The 20,157-nt window shown below is 31.2% G+C and overlaps 1 protein-coding gene across 3 annotated transcripts in view; it reads right to left on the bottom strand.

Moving 5' to 3' along the window:
• LOC129912525 (uncharacterized) overlaps positions 1-20,157 on the bottom strand; it is a 68,973-nt gene that overhangs the window by 3,409 nt on the left and 45,407 nt on the right. The window contains exons 1-2 of one of the 3 annotated variants that reach the window (XM_055990813.1): positions 19,216-19,433; positions 197-780 (exon numbers count right to left, since the gene is read on the bottom strand). In XM_055990813.1, coding sequence (XP_055846788.1) covers positions 197-780; positions 19,216-19,251 — 620 coding nt within the window. In that variant the 5' untranslated portion in view covers positions 19,252-19,433. Of the gene's footprint in view, positions 1-196; positions 781-19,060; positions 19,177-19,215; positions 19,434-20,157 lie in introns of those variants that run through there. The other 2 variants (XM_055990814.1, XM_055990815.1) reach the window with 2 other exon arrangements.

Below are 20,157 nucleotides of genomic sequence, written 5' to 3'. Positions count from 1 at the left end.
CTAGAGTTTTGAATTCGTTATTATAATGCATTAGGCTACAAAACTGCATACTCACATTTTGGTTATCACTCCATTCCCAAAATTTGCTGTGGGCTCTCGACATATAAGTTTTCTTTTGCTTAATTTTTTCTATTCAAAACAGACGAAAAATAAAAGTAAAATGGAATGAATTATAAAATGCAAATCAGCAACTTACCTTAAGTTTAAGTTATTCTTATACATTAAATAGGCGGTGGTAATTGTCAAACATTTTTGTTCGCCACCATTAAAGTCAATTATCAATATTGTGCCACCGATTGATAAGGATTGATCAATAAATTTCACCGACTTGTAACAATTTGGCAATACTGTTGTCAGATAAGCCTTTTCACCAAAATTCAAATCAATCGTTTCAAATTCGTCGAAACACAACTGATGAGCTTCTTCCATGTCGTAGGTATGATGAATACTTTCATTGGGGTTACTTAAAGATGGATGTGGCGAAGTATATTGGAGTTTCTGCATATGTTTGTCAATTGTTATAACGTGGGTAAACCCATGCGAGTGCAGTTTCTCAACAGACCAAGCGAAAAAGTTTCTGGTTAGATATATTCCAGGCATGATGTTTTCGAGCGCGAGTTGCGTTGAATTAAAATTTATAAGCGAGGTTGTGCGTGTAGATGATGTGTATGATATTGAAGATGCCATATTTGCCGCAATGTCGGCTGTTTTAAGGCGACATTTTTGTGGTGATATGATATTAATTGGTGTGATTAAGCATCCTGTTTCTTTTGGCAGTGTCTGCAAGACAAAATATGATGATGTTTATGAATGTTAATTTGTTAAAATTTGTTGGTTCCGTAAAAATTCAAGCTAGCATTAATCCCATAAAAATAACACTGGTCAGCAATATTAAACTTTTTTTTTGTACAGAAACCAAATTATATTTTTCAAGGTTTTTTTCACGTTTCCTGATAGAAAATCGAAAATTACGCTTTTTAACAGTTTCTGAGATTATTACTCATCACGTGGTTATTTGTTTTAATTTAATATGTAACGGTTTCTTAAAGAACTAATTTTTTTCTTTATAAATCCGTTAACATCATTTTAATATTTCTTTTCTTCTTCGAGAAATCTTAAGTTAAAGTCAACGTGTTTGGTATTACACATGTTCTTGTTCATTTTCGTTTAATAGCAAATCTCGAGAAGTTTTTAAACGATCGCCTTCAAATTTTGATTCAACAATCCAAATACCTACGTTCTCTCAAGTTTTTATGTCGGCAAAGTTGGTGTATAAGGGTGTAATACAGAAAAGCGTGATTTATTTAGATAATAATATTAAAAATTTAGAAGTCAGAAAATGTAATTTTTTCTTGTTAGGAACAATAAAAAAACCTTATGGGAATGTAAATGGAACGTTGTGTCAAAATTTGCAAGCGATCGGTAAAGAATTTTTCGAGATTTGCTATTAAACGCAAATGAACATGAGCAATACCAAACACGTTGACTTCAAAGAGAAAAGAGATATTGGCGCAAAATTTTAAACGATTTAGTAAAATGTTAAAGCCAATTTAGTATGTTACTAAGTCAAAACCAGACTGATTTTTAAACTAGTAAATTACTAAAATGGCTTTAGAATTTACTAAGTCGTTTAAAATTTTGCGCCATTGAAATTGAACCGTAAGTTTAAAGAACGGAATAAGTCCAGTATACAAAATTGTTGGGAAAACGCAAAAAACTGAACAGCTTCTAAATTACTGTTTTCAGATGTTTGACCTTCAGAAAAAAAAAATCAGGGCCCATTTTTCAATAGTCAGTTAGTAATTATTCCCCAGATAGAGAAAAAATCAATTTTTCAACAGTCGGATATAGCTTATTCCTGTAATAAAACATTTAATAGAGGAATAAAGCTATCTGCTTCTTTCAGAGACGAATAAAATTTATTCTATGGAATAATCTGAACAAAAATATTGTCAAAGCTGTTTTGAAGAAAATATTGAGAAAATGAATTTCTTTGATATTATAAATTATAAAGATGCTATTTTTTCATAAATTTGAGGACCAAAACGTTTAAAAAATACAAGCGAACACAAGAAAACAAAACAAAATTATGAATACAAATGACGTTTAGTTTTGAATATTTTTGAATTTGACATTTTTTTGTTAGAGTTTTGTTGATTGAAAAATTCAATTTTGTTATCTGATTGCTTATGGGCCTAATAACTTTATTCATCAAACAGTTAACTGACTGTTTATTTGAAGATTGAAAAATCGGCTCTTAATAAAATATGAATTTGAGTCGAATGAGATAAAAATTTTATTGCTATCGGTTTCTGGTAGACAGGTATAACGGTTTAAAACATTGGACTTAGTCCGTTCTTAAAACTTACGGTTTGAAATTTCACCCAAAAGCCTAATTTTGAATGAAAAAATCATGTATCTAATTTATTTAAAACAAAAGTTAAAGGGCACGTTTAGGAAATATTAGGGACTAGATATTTAGGCAACGTCTTTTTCTGAACGGAAATTTGAGTAAATTGACTAAATAAGTTTGGGTACGCCATTATTGTCAAATTTCGAAGTTTACTTGAGAATTTTACAGATCGCATGGGGCAGACACCACATTTCACGGACGGATGGAGATGGAAGAAGTAGCCCAACTTTCTACTTTTTCATCCGTCTTATCCTTTGACATTGGTTGTCAATTTCAGAATTAAGAACTGTGTAATTTTCTTCTCCGATTTTATGAATTGTGAACTTTAATAGTTTATTTGTGAAGAAAATGTAATAAAAGTAACATTTAATGATATATCTAATCAATTATATTAATTAAATACTCAAATTCTGTTGTAGAGTTCAATTTTACTATGCCAAAGTCATACCTACAACTCATAATTTGTTATAAAAAATTGTTTTTAACTGAAGAGCAAGTACCTACAGGAAATCTAGTCGTGCATTTTATTTTATTAAAACAAAAAGAACAGCAATAATAGTTAAAAATTTCTTGCATCAGAACTTCCTTAGTGCACAATGCACATTCAGTGATTGAGTGATAAAATATCGAACACACCTTGGAATTTGAAGTGAGCTGTCAAAAAGCAATCCGTCATATGACGTATTCTATCGGTCACCTCCTTCTGTCCCATAGAATCCGTTGCGTCCGTTCCGTCAATCCATCCGTTGAAGTTGAAGGATGGGACAGAAAGGGGTAAAGGCCCAAACCCATAGAATCCGTTGCGTCCGTTCCGTCAATCCATCCGTTGAAGTTGAAGTTTGGGACAGAAAGGGGTGACCCATAGAATACGGATTGCTTTTTGACAGCTCACTTCAAATTCCAAGGTGTGTTCGATATTTTATCGCTGAATGTGCACTAAGGAAGTTCTGATGCAAGAAATTTTCAACTATTATTGTTGTTCTTTTTTTTAATTAAATAAAATGCACGACTAGATTTCTTCTAGGTACTTGCTCTTCAGTTAAAAACAATTTTTTATAACAAATTATGAGTTGCAGGTATGACTTTGTCATAGTAAAATTGAACTCTACAACAGAATTTGAGTATTTAATTGATATAATTTATTAGATATATCATTAAATGTTACTTCTATTACATTTTCTTCACAAATATACAATTAAAGTTCACAATTCATAAAATCTGAGAAGAAAAGAACTCAGTTCTTAGTTCTGAAAATCCCCGGCGTCCACTCAGAAACAGAAAATCGAACTGGTCTATTGTTGACAACCAGTGTCAAAGGATACGACGGATGAAAAAGTAGAAAGTTGGACTACTTCTTCCGTCGAATCCGTCCGATCCGTCGCTTATGGGTCGCTTCCCATAAGAACGTGTATATTTTATCGAGCTGTCAGTTGAAAACTTCGACGGAACGGACGCAACGGATTCTATGGGTTGGGCCCTTGAGCTGTCAAAAAGAAATCCGTCATACGACGTATTCTATGGGTCACCCCTTTCTGTCCCATCCTTCAACTTCAACGGATGGATTGACGGAACGGACGCAACGGATTCTATGGGTTGGGGCCTGTAGCCCAACTTTCTATTTTTTCATCCGTCGTATCCTTTGACATTGGTTGTCAAAAATAGATCAGTTCGATTTTCTGTTTCTGAGTGCACACCGGGAAATTTCAGAACTAAGAACTGTGTTCTTACCTTCTCCGATTTTATGAATTGTGAACTTTAATTGTATATTTGTGAAGAAAATGTAATACAAGTAACATTTAATGATATATCTAATAAATTATATCAATTAAATACTCAAATTCTGTTGTAGAGTTCAATTTTACTATAACAAAGTCATACCTACAACTCATAATTTGTTATAAAAAATTGTTTTTAACTGAAGAGCAAGTACCTACAGGAAATCTAGTAGTGCATTTTATTTAATTAAAAAAAAGAACAACAATTATAGTTAAACATTTCTTGCATCAGAACCTCCTTAGTGCACATTCAGCGATAAAATATCGAACACACCTTGGAATTTGAAGTGAGCTGTCAAAAAGCAATCCGTCATACGACGTATTCTATAGGTCACCCCTTTCTGTCCCATCCTTCAACTTCAACGGATGGATTGACGGAACGGACGCAACGGATTCTATGGGTTGGGGCCTTTAAATATTTAGTTCCTAAAAAATAAAATTTTAAATATTTTTTGTGTTTGAAGTCAATTAATAAGAAAATTGCATCTATCGCTTGAACGATGGAAGTTTGTCAGTCCCATATATTTTTTTTTCTTGAATTTCCTAGACAATCTTTTGGCATCAATTAATTTATGAAATTTAAGAAAAATTTTTGAAAAAAAAATTTTTTTTCTTCACAAAAATCTTCAATTAAGAAAATTGCATCTATCGCTTGAACGATGGAAGTTTGTCAGTCCCATATATTTTTTTTCCTTGAATTTCCTAGACAATCTTTTGGCATCAATTAATTTATGAAATTTAAGAAAAATTTTTGAAAAAAAAATTTTTTTTGTTCACAAAAATCTTCAATTAACTTTAAAAAATCAAAACGGCAATTTTTAATCTATAGATTTTAAAGTATTTTTAATTACCGAGGTTTGAAAAAAAAGATCATCAAAATCTAAGCTGTTCGGCCGGGTTCCCTAATATTGCCAATTTTTGAGCTTTAGTTACTCCACTAAAAGAATACAATGAAAAAAATACAAAGGGGTGTTTAAATTCGAAGCGGGTGCAAAACGTTTACAATGGCTACCGAAAATAAGTAACGATAAGGAAAACATCAACAAAATATTATATTCTATGTCTAACAAGTAAGTTTAACCTCAAGCTGTCGGTAGTCGAAATTTTGAGCCCGTATTATTAGACATTATATTTGCAGGTCGTACCGACAAATGTTCCGGTTAAATTTGGCCACATTTTTGCTTGTTTTTATTTACAACAGTTATTTTACTTGTTATTATTACAAAAAAGTAACATATATTAAATTTAGAAATTATGTCGAAGATCATCTATAACGAAATAGCCCTCCTGAGTTATAAAAAAAAAAACACCGCTAAAATTTAGCTCAAAAATGAAATAAATGAGACAGATTTTATCATTTAGTACTTTTTAGTACACTCTTTCTCAAAGACCGAGAGCCGGCAGCATATTTTGGCAGTTTTGATATAACCGGAATTCGAGTGTGCACATATCTAGATATGCACCACAGTATGTCAACGGAAAAAGTCTGGCAGTCATCTTTTTCAGCTTTCCCTTGCCAGACGCATCCAAAGTGCAGCAAAAAATCAACTTTTGGCGTTTTGGTATAACCGAATAAATGATACACCAAAAAATCATAAAAAATCCTCTGATTTCGAAACTGTGGGTACCGCAAGTTTCTTTTTCAGCTTTCCCCCCCGCCAGACCGCTTTAAAGCATTTTTAAGTGCATTTTTCTAATAAAAAACCTAATTACTTATTTTCTGTTAGGTATGATGGTAACAAATTAATATTCTATGTCTATTCCAGTTCTAGAAAATATAATTTTTAGCCAGCTGTTTTTCAGCCTTCCCTCTGCCAGACGCATCCAAAGTGCAGTCAAAAATCAACTTTTGGCTTTTGCTAGGTATTAACCGAATAAATGATACACCAAAAAATCATAAAAAATCCCCTGATTTCAAAAATGTGGGTACCAGAAGTTTTTTTTCAGCTTTCGGCCCGCCAGACCGCTTTGAAGCATTTTGAAATGCATTTTTCTAATAAAAAACCTAATAGCTTATTTTCTGTTGGGTATAACCGTATGATGGTAACAAATTAAAATTCTATGTCTATTCCTGGTTTAGAAAATATAAGTTTAAGCCAGATATTTTTCAGCCTTCCCTCTGCCAGACGCCCTTAAAGGTTTCCCAAACAGGTTTTCCCATACAAAAAACACCTAGTTTCTGTTTTTTTCTTATAAAATTGAAATAATATTTTTTTGTTTAGAGTAACCATATGATGGCCAAATATTAACTTTCTCTGCCTTTTCCTGATTTAGAAAATGTAAGTTTAAGCCAGTTTTGTTTCAGCATACCCTCTGCCAGACGCCCTAAAAGGTATCTCAATAGTACGGGAAAGTTAGATTTTGCTATATGAGGGTCTGGGAAAAAATCCGAAATGCATTTTGACTTCAGGGCTCGAAAGGCATAAAGAAAGGCATAATAAAAATCTTAGTTTTTCACATAACTCGCCTATTTTTGAACCTACAGAAAAACAATGTATGACAAACTTGAAATAATTTAATTTTCTACAATATATGTATATAGAGGGTGTCCCAAAAGTAATGGATCAAACGAAATATGCTGATAGGCCATCCTTAGGGCTCTCAGAATTTGGTAACTTGTTCACCCCAAATCCTTACGGTTTTCGATTTAATGCAGTTTTTGTGAAATTACGAAAAATCCCGACTTTGCAACAGTATTTTGCTTCCTCCGCTCATAATTGATTTTTGTTTTTTACAATTCTTTCACTAAAACATTGCCTAATAATAAGAAATAATTAATTTATCAAAATATTTTTCATTTCATACGCCATTTTGCTGCAAATTAATTAACAGTTCCATGTTTTATCAAAATTCAATTTCTTACTTTTATTTCAGAGCAACACCCTGAAAAAAATTTTTATGGTGTGGCACTAGTTTATTATTTTGAAAACTTTCCGTGTTATTGCAATTTCCAAAAATGTATAAAAGTTTCCAAAGTTGAAGTTAGAACTGAAGATATTACAATTTAAAAGCAACAAACAAGGCTTTTCAGAGAAAAATAACAAAGAAAAATAAACACATTTTCTCGACTGTTGTTTGTTTATTTCTTTTTGAACAAAAGCCTTGATTTTTGTTTGTTATTTTGCTCTGAAAACGTCTGTTTTTTTTTGCATTCAAATTGTAATATTTTTCTTTCTAATTTCAACTTTGGAAATTTTTATACATTTTTGAAAACTGCAATAACACGGAAAGTTTTCAAAATAATAAACCAGTGCCACACCATACAAATTTTTTTTAGGGTGTTGCTCTGAAATAAAAGTAAGAAATTGAGTTTTGATAAAACATGGAACTATTAATTAATTTGCAGCAAAATGGCGTATGAAATGAAAAATATTTTGATAAATTAATTATTTCTTATTATAAGGCAATGTTTTAGTGAAAGAATTGTAAAAAACAAAAATCAATTATGAGCGGAGGAAGCAAAATACTGTTCCAAAGTCGGGATTTTTCGAAATTTCACAAAAACTGCATTAAATCGAAAACCGTAAGGATTTGGGATGAACAAGTTACCAAATTCTGAGAGCCCTAAGGATGGCCTATCAGCATATTTCGTTTGATCCATTACTTTTGGGACACCCTGTATATAATATATATGTCAAAATGCTTTTTGGATTTTTTCCCAGACAAGAGTAAGTACGTGCGACCCAGTCGTGCATTTTATTTGTTTAATTCAAAATGTAAATCGGATTTTTTCAAAGCCCTTTTATGTTACTTTACTTGTAGAATATAAGAGCTGCCTCTATATAAATTATTAAGAAATTTGGTTGGTGTATGGAAGGAGTCGACATGGAGACCAAATTTTTGTTGTTATTTGACTTATGTGAGAAAAACTAAAAAATGCAGTTTTATTGCAATTGCTTTGAATATAACGTATGCATTTTATCAAAACCATAAGAGCCGAATTTCGAGAAAATTGCCATAACTCGAAAACGCTGTAGTGTTAGGTACACGTTTTAAGCAAGATATTAAAAAACAAAAAAGAAAAACAACCTTGGAAATTACGAAAAAACATCTCTACCAAAAATGGGTCTACTCCTTTGGACTGTAGGTACTTGTACAGATGGACGCTACGACGCACACACTGACGGACGTCAAGACTAAACCCACTTTTTTGGCCTTTTTATCATCGTAATGTTAGTTTTGATTCTCGAAATTATTTTTGACACGAAACCAATACTTGCCCTATTGAGCAAGTAAAAATCGCTTTATAATCGATGTTTTTAAATAAATTCAATTCTAATTTAATTTCGATAACGAGTAATTGAATTCCATTCTAATATATTTTTAAAACACAAATAACTAGTTAATTCCTATAATTTTGGTTACATCATATACGTCCATCACCGAATTGAATCAACAATTGTTCACTGAATAGATAATTTTAATTATTAAAATTATCCATTCAATGAATAATTTGATTTTTTTTACTCTTATAGCGTTTTCGTTTAGTCGTCCGGGACTGTCCGGAATTCCTCCGAACGATTCTGAAACTGTTCGTTTGGCACTCAATAACAGTTCTAATTCTGAAAAAAAAAAAATGGATTCCGAATTTTGAGGCAGAATCAAAACGAGAATCCCGCACACATGTTCACACTTTGATGGCCCCATGCAAAATAATACTTAGTGACTATGGTATTTTTCAGGAGAGACTTTTAAAGTTTTTTGCGCATAACTTTTTTCTGTTTTAACCGTTTTCCAAGCTGAAAGCACTAATATTCTTTAAATTTATATTCAGATTTTTAGGTTAAATGTCAAATCAGTTATATTGCATTTAGTATTATATTGACTGAAAAATTCAAACACTTCAACATACTATGCGATGTTGGTTTTATTCAACATAAAATAAATCAAGTTCAATACTATTTTGAGTGCATTTAGTATTGGAAGTCAATTTCAAACTAGGGACTTAAGTGCTAGTTATGATAGCTTATTTTGTTTTTTTTTTCTCAATTAAAATTTATAGAACATCTTATTTATTTCAAACCGATGAAAATAATATAGAGTTAATACTATTATGAACATGCAAGTGCATACACAGAAGGTAAAAACAACTTTAAATAAAAGAAAACAACGCGATTTGCGTTGAAGACATCCTGAATTTATGTTGTATTCCTACAAAAAACTGGTAGCCACGATCCTACAAAACTTGGATCACTAGACGAGTGCTGTATACCATCAGGATATCTCATTGTTGAAAGTTACTGTGATAAAAAACTAATTCTGAAATTGAATTTTTTTTTTTTATTGTTTCAACTTTATTTTTAAGGTGTTTCATTAAAGTTTTTTTCTACGTCTATTTAACATTGACAATTTTACAATATATCGTTGCGGTTTTTCTGTCAGAGTATGTTCAGTTTATGTGAAGGTTTTAAGTAAGTTCGTTCATCATTTTCCAAATGCATATGGGACAAAAGATGTGGTTTTTATTGTTCTGTTGAATTTTTGGTAGGTATTCAGCCCTATTCTGAACGTAAACTCCCTGGAAATTATGTTCAGGAAAAGGGAAAAGGAATATCGTTCCTTTTGCTTATAATTTTTTACGATAGTAATAACGAAAAATAAAGCTTTTTATTCCGATCCATTTTTTCAATACATTTAACTGCGAGTTTTCATTCAAAATAGGCCTGAATAAGGTTTTGATTGCAAAGCCATCAAATAATAAGTTTTTTTTAGCTTTTTGCATTTATTAAGTAGAATTCAGTAAGAAGAATATTGAATATCCGCCTATCCGGATTGTACTTGCTTCTGTTAAAGAAGTATAGTAAAAACACGTTGAGCAATTTACCTGTAAAACCTAATTCATTTTAACACTTCATTATAATAGAGATTTTGTTGTATTGCCAACATTTGTTTGTTTAAATTTTAAAGCTTCTTCGAATGATTTCTATATAATAATTCCTGAATCCGAAGTGTCAATCAAGGCAAAATTATTTCGTTTGCAAGAAATTTTTTAGTTTCATCTGAATATTGAACTTCAAAGAAGAATTTTGAACATTTAGCGATTACCTATTTCATTTCTTTTACTTGCAAGACCAAGAATTTTCCTTGTCCTCGAAGCCATAATTTAATAAGTTTTAAAGAAAACTTAAAATTGAATTCAAGTCCAAAACAATACTACAGAAAGTTCTTTCAGGCACAAACATTGTATCGGTACTTAGCATACGCCAGGCAACAAAAAAACTACTGGAAAGCGTACTAAGATACATTTAAGTGTCATCTTCTTTTTTGTTGTACAAATAGAAAATACTAAATGACACTTAAGTTCATAAAACTTTTAAGAATTCAATGCAAAACAATACTATGTATGGATGTGTTTAATAGAAATTTTATTCATAAAAATACTAAGATTTTGTTTGAAATAAGTGATAAAATAGGGATTTTTTTCGCTATTGCTTAACTTGAAGCAAACTCTCGAGTTTGCCAACTTGAAGGTTGACTTTAACTCGAGAGTTGAAACGCAAGTTGTAATTTCTTTTTGTTCACTAACTATTTTCTCAACTCTCCAGTTGAAGATCATAAGTTGGCCAACTTCAAGTTTGAAAAATATACCTGGGATATTTATGAAATATGAAACAAAAACTGTCATTTATTAAAATTAAAATTTGAATCTGTCATTTGGATGGCATATTTGTATTCTATTTTGTATTTAATTTTTCGATTTTTGTTTGCTTTTTTGATTTTTGTTTGCTTTATAATATTAATTCGTTAACACAATAACTGCCAACAAAATTTTGACCTCAAGTTTGGTCGGCAAACTTCTAGTTGAGAAAACTGGAAGTTGATTAACTCTCAAGTTTAAAATCGAAAGCTAAAAACGACAACTTGGAGTGAATTCGGATGTTGAGGATAAAAATCCTCAAGGTATGTTCAAATCCGAGTGAAAAAAATAGCCCTTAGTTCTTTTTTGCCTAGTCGATTGTTGGATTCGCATGAAAAAAATATGAAAAATCAAAGCTGATACGATAATTCCAATTCTATACACAACTCAAAACTATACTATTCTGCATGGGACCATCGACTTTAACGAAAACGCTTTAGCCCTTCATTAGGCGTTTTTCTTTTTTAGATCTGAGTAGAGCCTGAGCTAATCGAGCTCGCTCTGAGAGTAAGCTCAGAGCTTTCCGACTTAATAAAGAAACAAACCTGACCACAGGACTTCTCACACATACAAACAAAAATCGACAAGCTGAAAAAAATTTGGCAAAGGAGAATGGGCATTTTGGACGTTGAGCGGCCATTAATGAAATTGGTATCAAATGAGAGCTATAGCTTAGGAAAATCTTTTACATCGGAAGTTTCGCTGTATTGCTTTAAGAATGCAAGATATTGCAATATTAGCCGTGTTTTATTGGTAGCTCAGTACTTACCTTAGTAAAATTTTACACGGTAAACAACAACAAACAATTGCTAAGGATAAACAAAAGTTTTTTATTTGTTGTTTGTTTTTAAATAAAAGTAATCGTTTTTTGTTATTTAGAGCATAAAATGTTTACTCAGTACCAATAAAACACAGCTATTAGTATTGTTAATGCATCGTTTAATGTGTGAAAGAAAAATTAAATTATATCCTTTTTTTAAATATATAATATGAAGCTCTGTCATTTTCCCTGACACTGAAGACATTGATCTTGAAAATCCTTCCATTAGAAGATATAATACAAGATTTTTAAGACAACCACTTTTGTTTTTATTCGACAGTTTTTCAATCGATTCAAACTAACAAAAAATTGAACAACAAAACTCTCAAAATAGGTTTGAAATTGTTGTTTAAAAAAGCTAATAGTTTGGGTGCTAGTGGTTGGATATTCAAGATTAAGGTCTTCAGAGTCAGGGAAAATGACAGAATATCATAATATGCACTTAAAATACATATTCAAAATGTATTTTTCCGTTTCTGCAGTACGTCACAAGAATAAAACTTTTACAAAACGTATGTAAGACTTAATAACATCATAAAATAACAAATTCATTAATGGCCGCGTAACGTCCACGGTCCATACAAATTTGCCAATTCTCCTTTAATAACATTATTAATTTTTTACTTTCAGTCGCGGAACAACCAGCTTCGTCCGCCAAAAGGAGTGATTTCAAATTCCAAAATTGAAAAAGGAGTGAATTTTTGGAGTGAATTCTTCACTCCCAAAATTTTGAAGGAGTGACGGAGTGATTACCAATACTTCTACATTTGACGTCATGGACTGCTTGTCAAATTGTTGGGTGGTTGTTTTAACTTTTTTTTGTGAAGGAAATTATATTTATTAACAAAAAAAAATCAATAAAGTATTGTAAAAAATCACTAAAAGTGAATTTAAAAGATTTTGTTATTACTTTATTCATTATTTCGTATTACAAACACATGCAAAGCAAACGTCAAATCACTCCACTTGTCAAATTCTTAGTGAACAAATTCCAAAATTGTACAAAAAAGGAGTGATTCACTCCCATAATTTTGGAAAACGACATATGAATTTGTTCACGAATTTGAAGAATTTGACAAGTGGAGTGATTTGACGTTTGCTTTGCATGTGTTTGTAATACAAAGTAATGAATAAAATAATAACACATGTCGTTTTCTTTCACTCTATTAAGGAATACTCCTTTTTCTGGAGTGATAGAACATAATGAGAGTAATTTTTTTTGTAATTGTGTGTGTGACAAAGCAAAAATGGATAATTTCCTTTAAAAAAAATAGTGATAACCGGCGTAGGGAAAAATTTGTAAAAACTAAAAAAAACTTCGCAGTAGTTAATATTTTTTCTACTTTCAAGGGGGCTATTATTTCATTCAAATGCTTCATGGTATATTTTGATTCCGAATATAAAGGTTTTTCATGAAACTCCTCTTATACTCGCCCATACAAAACTATCTGAAAAGTAAAGTATTTTTTAGAAGACGCCAATTTGACAGCTATTTTCTTTAGTTTTATTTTGTTCTTGTTTTTGTATGTATTTTTATTAAAAAAAAAAAGCACCAAAATATACAAAGAAACAACTCCAGTGGGGTCTATGCGCAACGAAAACATTTGAATAAATTCAAAAAGTTACTATACACCCAAATAATACACAACCGACGAAGCCATGGTATAAAAAGAGAAGGTATGATCATTAGAAAAAACTCAGTATCGAGAACTGTCAAAACTTATGGCTACTTAAGGTTTTGACAGCCCAGCAGATTGAAATTGTTGTTGTAAACAAATCTGTCTTGGAAATTGTTGTTGCTTTTGACTTTGCCACATGCCAAACGTCAAAACCTTATTACCCCATTTTGTAAGATGGCGGCTCTAATGATCATACCTTGTCTTTTTATACCATGCTACGAAGCAGACTCTGCGACCGACGAAATCAAAAACAGCAAAAAAAAAAAAAAACAAGATCAAAGAGAAACGTCAAAAAGAGTCACAAAATTTTTTACCGGAGACTCACGATAGAAATTCTTCCTTCAATTTTTTTTTGGAATTTTCTTTCTCCCTTGCTCTTATATGCTTCTCGCGCTTTGCGTCTTCGTGTAGAAGCGAACTTAGTTTTACTTTTGGTAAATTTTTCATTATGCTTCTGATCGGTTTTTTCAGCCTAATTGACACACACCCTTAGAGTTTTTAATAGAAAAACTTTTCGCCTTTTTCACTTTTCAAACAAAATTTTAAAATGTAAAATTTCAAATTCATAAGTGTGTGTGCAAATCGGTGTAAATCTGACTAAAAATGTGGAGTAAATCCGGGGTACTACGTACTAAAATTACTCCGGAGTAATTTTTTTTTACACTTTTGTGGCGTCAAAAAACACAAAACCTTCAAAAGTGCAAAATAAGTACTAAAAGCGTACTCTCAATGGAGTGAAAGAAAACGACAACAATCTTTCAAATTCACTTTTAGTGATTTTTTGCAATACTTTATTGAATTGTTTTTGTAAATAAATATAATTTCCTTCACAAAAAATAGTTAAAACAACCACCCAACAATTTGACAAGCAGTCCATGAAGTCGAATGTAGAAGTATTGGTAATGTCTCCGTCACTCCTTCAAAATTTTGGAGGTGAAGAATTCACTCCAAAAATTCACTCCTTTTTCAATTTTGGAATTTGAAATCACTCCTTTTCGGAGTGATTATACAGCTAGGAGTGTCACTCCTTGAATTTTGGATAACGACATTAATGTCGTTTTCGATTGGTTTCACTCAAGGATTCACTCATTCTGAAATCGAATGGAACAGGTCAAATCTCTTCCACTCAATTCTTTTTTTTTGTGTTTGTGTTTTTCTTTTAAATTTCAAATGTCAAATACCTATTTATATTAATAGGCCAGTCATTATGTCGGTAAAAACGGCTTAGAAATGCAAAATGACCGAGAAAGCTAAATTTTGGATATGTTGTAGAGTAGAGGATGCTTAAAAAAGCTTAACTTGAAGTTTTCGACCAAGATTTCCTATGAGCTTTTTCCGCCATTTTGAAAAAAAGGATAAAATTGGTTTTTTGACAATAACTCGGCTATCTGGCGAGATGCGAAAATTTTACAAGGAGCTTTTTTGTAGCTTTTAACAAATTCTACAATTCATGCATACACATTTTTTGTGTATCATGAACCGTTTTCGAGATATCGATTAAAAAGTCAAAAATTTAGGACATGCCATTTGTTTTTTGACATAATCTATTTTTGGGTGATGAATATCGAAAAAATTATTAAAATATAATTTGTAGACCACATTCAGACCTACAATGTCGTATTTTTATATTTTTTTTGGACAAAAATTACGACTACGCAAAGTCGTTTAGTCCGCACCCACCGCCAAGCAAGCTGCCCGTTTGGTTGTAAAAAAAACAATCATTCATGTTTTTTTTAGTGTTTATATTATTATATCAGTAACACATACATACAAATGTATGTACTTATTTATTAAATAAAGGGAAGAAAATGGTAATGGTTTTTTTGTAACCCCCAATTTTGTAAATACAGTATACCGGCTTTTGGTGTTGATTGTGCATTTTGTAAATTGCTTCAATCTCTATATTATTTAGTTCATCAAAATTGCAATTAGATCAGTGCCAATAATTTTTGAAAATAAAAAAAATTATAAGCAGCATATTGGTGGTTGGAAAATTAAGGATAAATGGTATATGAAAGGGGAAAAATGAATTGCCCACAAACTAATTGGTGGAAAAGGGTGGATGGGCGAAAAAGTGGGGTTGGTGTCAAAAATCGTGGTTTTTTACGATTTGTGTCAAAAGTAGACCGAAAAAAGTAAAATGCAAAAGTTGTGGATAATAAAAGTGTCATAACTTTTACTCAAACCATTTTTTTTTATATACACTAATGTGCAAAACTGTCCCAAGCAATAGGTATTTTGCTTTGACATTTTATATTATTTTTGTTTAAGCGTTTTGGGAATTAAGACTTTTATAATCTTAAAGGTCACCAAAAAGACAATTACTAATAACAAACAGCTAACCGTTATCTGCAAAGTTCGATGAAAAAAGACAGGATTTCATTGGGACAGTTTTGCAACGACTGAGAAAAGACGAATGTTTTGGTTTACTACTGCTTACTACTTCACTAAAACTGGTTGCTCATCATCAGATTTAGTTTATATTTACTCTACGTAAACTAAAATTCCATTTTCAGCTGATTTATTAAATTAAATTTAAATAATTGTATAAATGAAACCATTTACAAAATCGTAAACAAAACCATACTATATAAATTAAAAGAAAGAGATTCCGCTAGGAAAATTGCACGAATATTAAAGTAAAGCAAGAGCTCTGTGCTGAGAATAAGATAGACATTTTAAAATGAGCTGAAAAAGAATATTGGAGGAAGACTTAGGGTATTGAGCTCTGCAGATACTCGACGATTTATCAGTTAACTTGGTACAGAGTATGCAACTTAGGTTTCAAATGCATCAGGACTAGTTCGCAGAGACACTGGCGAGACATTAAGCAAGTAGACAGTTCAACGAGCCCACATTCTGCTGATTTTAGAGTCTTGGAGAAAAGAAAAAGCCTTCGCTTACGAAGAAAAATATTAAAGCTCGACTTGGATTCGTGAAGAAGTATGTGTAGTGAACAGATGATGATTGGATTCGTGTCATTTGGTCAGATAAGACATATTAATAGATATTCTACACATGGAAGGAAATGGAACTGTCCACAGTTCATATCTATTTACAAACTCAAGTCAAGTTTTAATATTTTTCTTCGAAAGCGAAGGCTTTTTCTTTTCTCCAAGACTCTAAAATCAGCAGAATGTGGGCTCGTTGAACTGTCTACTTGCTTAATGTCTCGCCAGTGTCTCTGCGAACTAGTTCTGATGCATTTGAAACCTAAGTTGCATACTCTGTACCAAGTTAACTGATAAATCGTCGAGTATCTGCAGAGCTCAATACCCTAAGTCTTCCTCCAATATTCTTTTTCAGCTCATTTTAAAATGTCTATCTTATTCTCAGCACAGAGCTCTTGCTTTACTTTAATATTCGTGCAATTTTCCTAGCGGAATCTCTTTCTTTTAATTTATATAGTATGGTTTTGTTTACGATTTTGTAAATGGTTTCATTTATACAATTATTTAAATTTAATTTAATAAATCAGCTGAAAATGGAATTTTAGTTTACGTAGAGTAAATATAAACTAAATCTGATGATGAGCAACCAGTTTTAGTGAAGTAGTAAGCAGTAGTAAACCAAAACATTCGTCTTTTCTCAGTCGTTGCAAAACTGTCCCAATGAAATCCTGTCTTTTTTCATCGAACTTTGCAGATAACGGTTAGCTGTTTGTTATTAGTAATTGTCTTTTTGGTGACCTTTAAGATTATAAAAGTCTTAATTCCCAAAACGCTTACTTGCTTGCTTGGGACAGTTTTGCACCTAAGTGTAATCTCAAAAATATTGAAAAAATGAAAAAAATACGATATTTTTATTTTTTACCAAAATGGTTTGATTTTAACAAATCTTGGTTAAAAATTACTTTGTTTTGTTTTATATCTATGTTTTTTGAGCAAAAAGTTAATGTTTGGATTTTTGACGAATTTAATTTGAAAAAATAGCTTATTTTTCAATCCAAAAAGTTTTTGATTTTTGAAAAGCTTGGAATGCAGTTACCTACTTAGATTATTTTAAGATTTTATTTAAGATTGTATGGAAGAACTATACTTTTTATTTAAAAAATATTGAGAAAAATTGAAAAAAAAAAAACGATTTTTAAGATCGATTTTTCCGTAAATGGCAGTAATATTGGCGAGAAATAATTTTCCATAGAAACCAAATTATACTTTTCTAATGGCCTTTGACCTTCTTAATTTCAAGCTAGCATTAGAATAGCTCTAACGTGCAAAGTTTTTGAGATATTGAATTTTGAACGTTCAAAACACTATTTTTGTGATGTATTGGCATGGTAATATCTCAACGTGATGTGAATTTTTCTGACTAAAGATTCGAGCTCAGCATACAAAAAATCATTAGAAAAATATACTTTGATTTCTAAAAAAAAAACTTTTTGACTAGTGAAATCGAACAAGGCATTCACCCACCCCCTTTCCCCAATTAGTTTGTGGGCAATTTATTTTTCCGCTTTCATACACCATTTATCCTTAATTTTCCAACCACCAATATGCTGCTAATAATTTTTTTTTTTTTCAAAAATTATTGGCACTGATCTAATTGCAATTTTGATGAACTAAATAATATAAAGATTGAAGCAAATTACAAAATGCCCAATCAACACAAAAACCTACTGTATTTACAAAATTGGGGGTTACAAAAAAACCATTACCATCTTCTTCTCATTATTTAATAAATAAGTACATACATTTGTATGTATGTGTTACTGATATAATAATATAAACATTAAAAAAAACATGAATGATTGTTTTTTTTTACAACCAAACGGGCAGCTTGCTTGGCGGTGGGTGCGGACGAAACGACTTTGCGGCCGGCTGGAAGTCGTAATTTTTGTCCAAAAAAAAATATAAAAATACGACATTGTAGGTCTGAATGTGGTCTACAAATTATATTGTAATAATTTTTTCGATATTCATCACCCAAAAATAGATTATGTCAAAAAACAAATGGCATGTCCTAAATTTTTGACTTTTTTAATCGATATCTCGAAAACGGTTCATGATACACAAAAAATGTGTATGCATGAATTGTAGAACTCGTCAAAAGCTACAAAAAAGCTCCTCGTAAAATGTTCGCATCTCGTCAGATAGCCGAGTTATTGTCAAAAAACCAATTTTATCCTTTTTTTCAAAATGGCGGAAAAAGCTCATAGGAAATCTTGGTCGAAAACTTCAAGTTAAGCTTTTTTAAGCATCCTCTACTCTACAACATATCCAAAATTTAGCTTTCTCGGTCATTTTGCATTTCCAAATGTATATAATGACTGGCCTATAATTTATTTTTCTTTCAAATGAAATGTTTTAAATTTTTTAAAAATTGGTAATGGTGGTTGGTTTCGAAAATATTTTAAGTAAGTTTGAAAATTAATTAAAAAATTTATTTCGGAAAAAATTAATTTATTTCAAAAAATAAAAAAAATATTGATTGAGTGATTAATCTGACTTTTAATTATTCGTGTATTAGTGCTTCTCGAGTGAATTCCGATTTTAAATCGAGAAGAGAATTTCTCTTCTGAGAAGCGTTCTGCCTGTCAAAACGCTTTCAGAAGGCTTCTGAATGATTTCGGACGCTTCCGGAGAGCCAATCGAAAACGACATAATTCAAATTCTTCTTACTCTCTCCTTCCCCGACATGATAACGTCAAAATGCACTTTTTGTTGCAAAATTTTATGTTCTTGACCTACAAACCAAACAAATACTTTTTCACTAGTAAAATATATTTTAATTTACTTGGACTATATTTTTCTCTTCAGCAAATGTATATTTCTGCAATGGTTTTGGCGCACAATTGGGTATTTTATAACCTCAATGGATAAACTTTCCATTTGTTTAAAATTAGATTTATAAAATGTAAAATGTAAGCAGACAACATTCATCAAACACACCATTTTTTCTCTCAACTTTGGATTATCTGGAAGCATAGCTTTTAAGTTGAATTTAATTTTTTTATATTCGAATTTGTTTATATGAGGATTTTTTTAGCAGAATCAAAATCGGGCTATTTAGAAAAAAAAACAAATTTACAAAATCTTTAAATCACCAAACGAAGGCTTGAACAAAAATGAAGACTGAAAACAACGTGCAACAACGTGTGTACGTTGTCGCAAATGCGATGCGTTGCCGGTATTCGCAGTAGAAGACAGAAGATCTGTTTGTTAACTCTTATGTCGTTTTCTTTCACTCCAATGAGAGTACCCTTTTAGTACTTATTTTTGCACTTTTGAAGGTTTCGTGTTCTTTGACGCCACAAAAGTGTAAAAAAAAAATTACTCCGGAGTAATTTTAGTACTACGGAGTACCCCGGATTTACTCCACATTTTTAGTCAGATTTACACCGATTTGCACACGCACTTGCACACACACTTATGAATTAGAAGTTTGACATTTTAAAATTTTGTTTGAAAATTGAAAAATGCGAAATGTTTTTATTTCAAACTCTTTTGTTATTAACAGAAAACAACCATTATGAATATATTTCCTACTGTATTATATTCCGCCAGACATATTTCTTCCATTTTTTCGTTAATTCTTCACTTTTTCCAGTATGAAATTGAAAACCGAATAAAAAAAAATATTCCGCCAGTGTTCTTCATCAATAAAAAAAAATCCTGTGCCATATAACAAAAAAATCCCATTTTTTTCTGCGTTGATGGGATATTTTTATTTTACAATTATAAAATCAAACTAAGGGAGTGTGTCAATTAGGCTGAAAAAACCGATCAGAAGCATAATGAAAAATATACCAAAAGTTAAACTAAGTCCGCTTCTACACGAAGACGCAAAGCAAGAGACGCACATAAGGAGAAATAAAGTTCGAAAATAAGGGA

The sequence above is a fragment of the Episyrphus balteatus genome, chromosome 2, assembly GCF_945859705.1.
Source record: "Episyrphus balteatus chromosome 2, idEpiBalt1.1, whole genome shotgun sequence".
Lineage (NCBI taxonomy): Eukaryota > Metazoa > Arthropoda > Insecta > Diptera > Syrphidae > Episyrphus > Episyrphus balteatus.
Note: the sequence above shows the minus strand (reverse complement) of the source record. Positions and strands in the feature narration are given on the sequence as shown.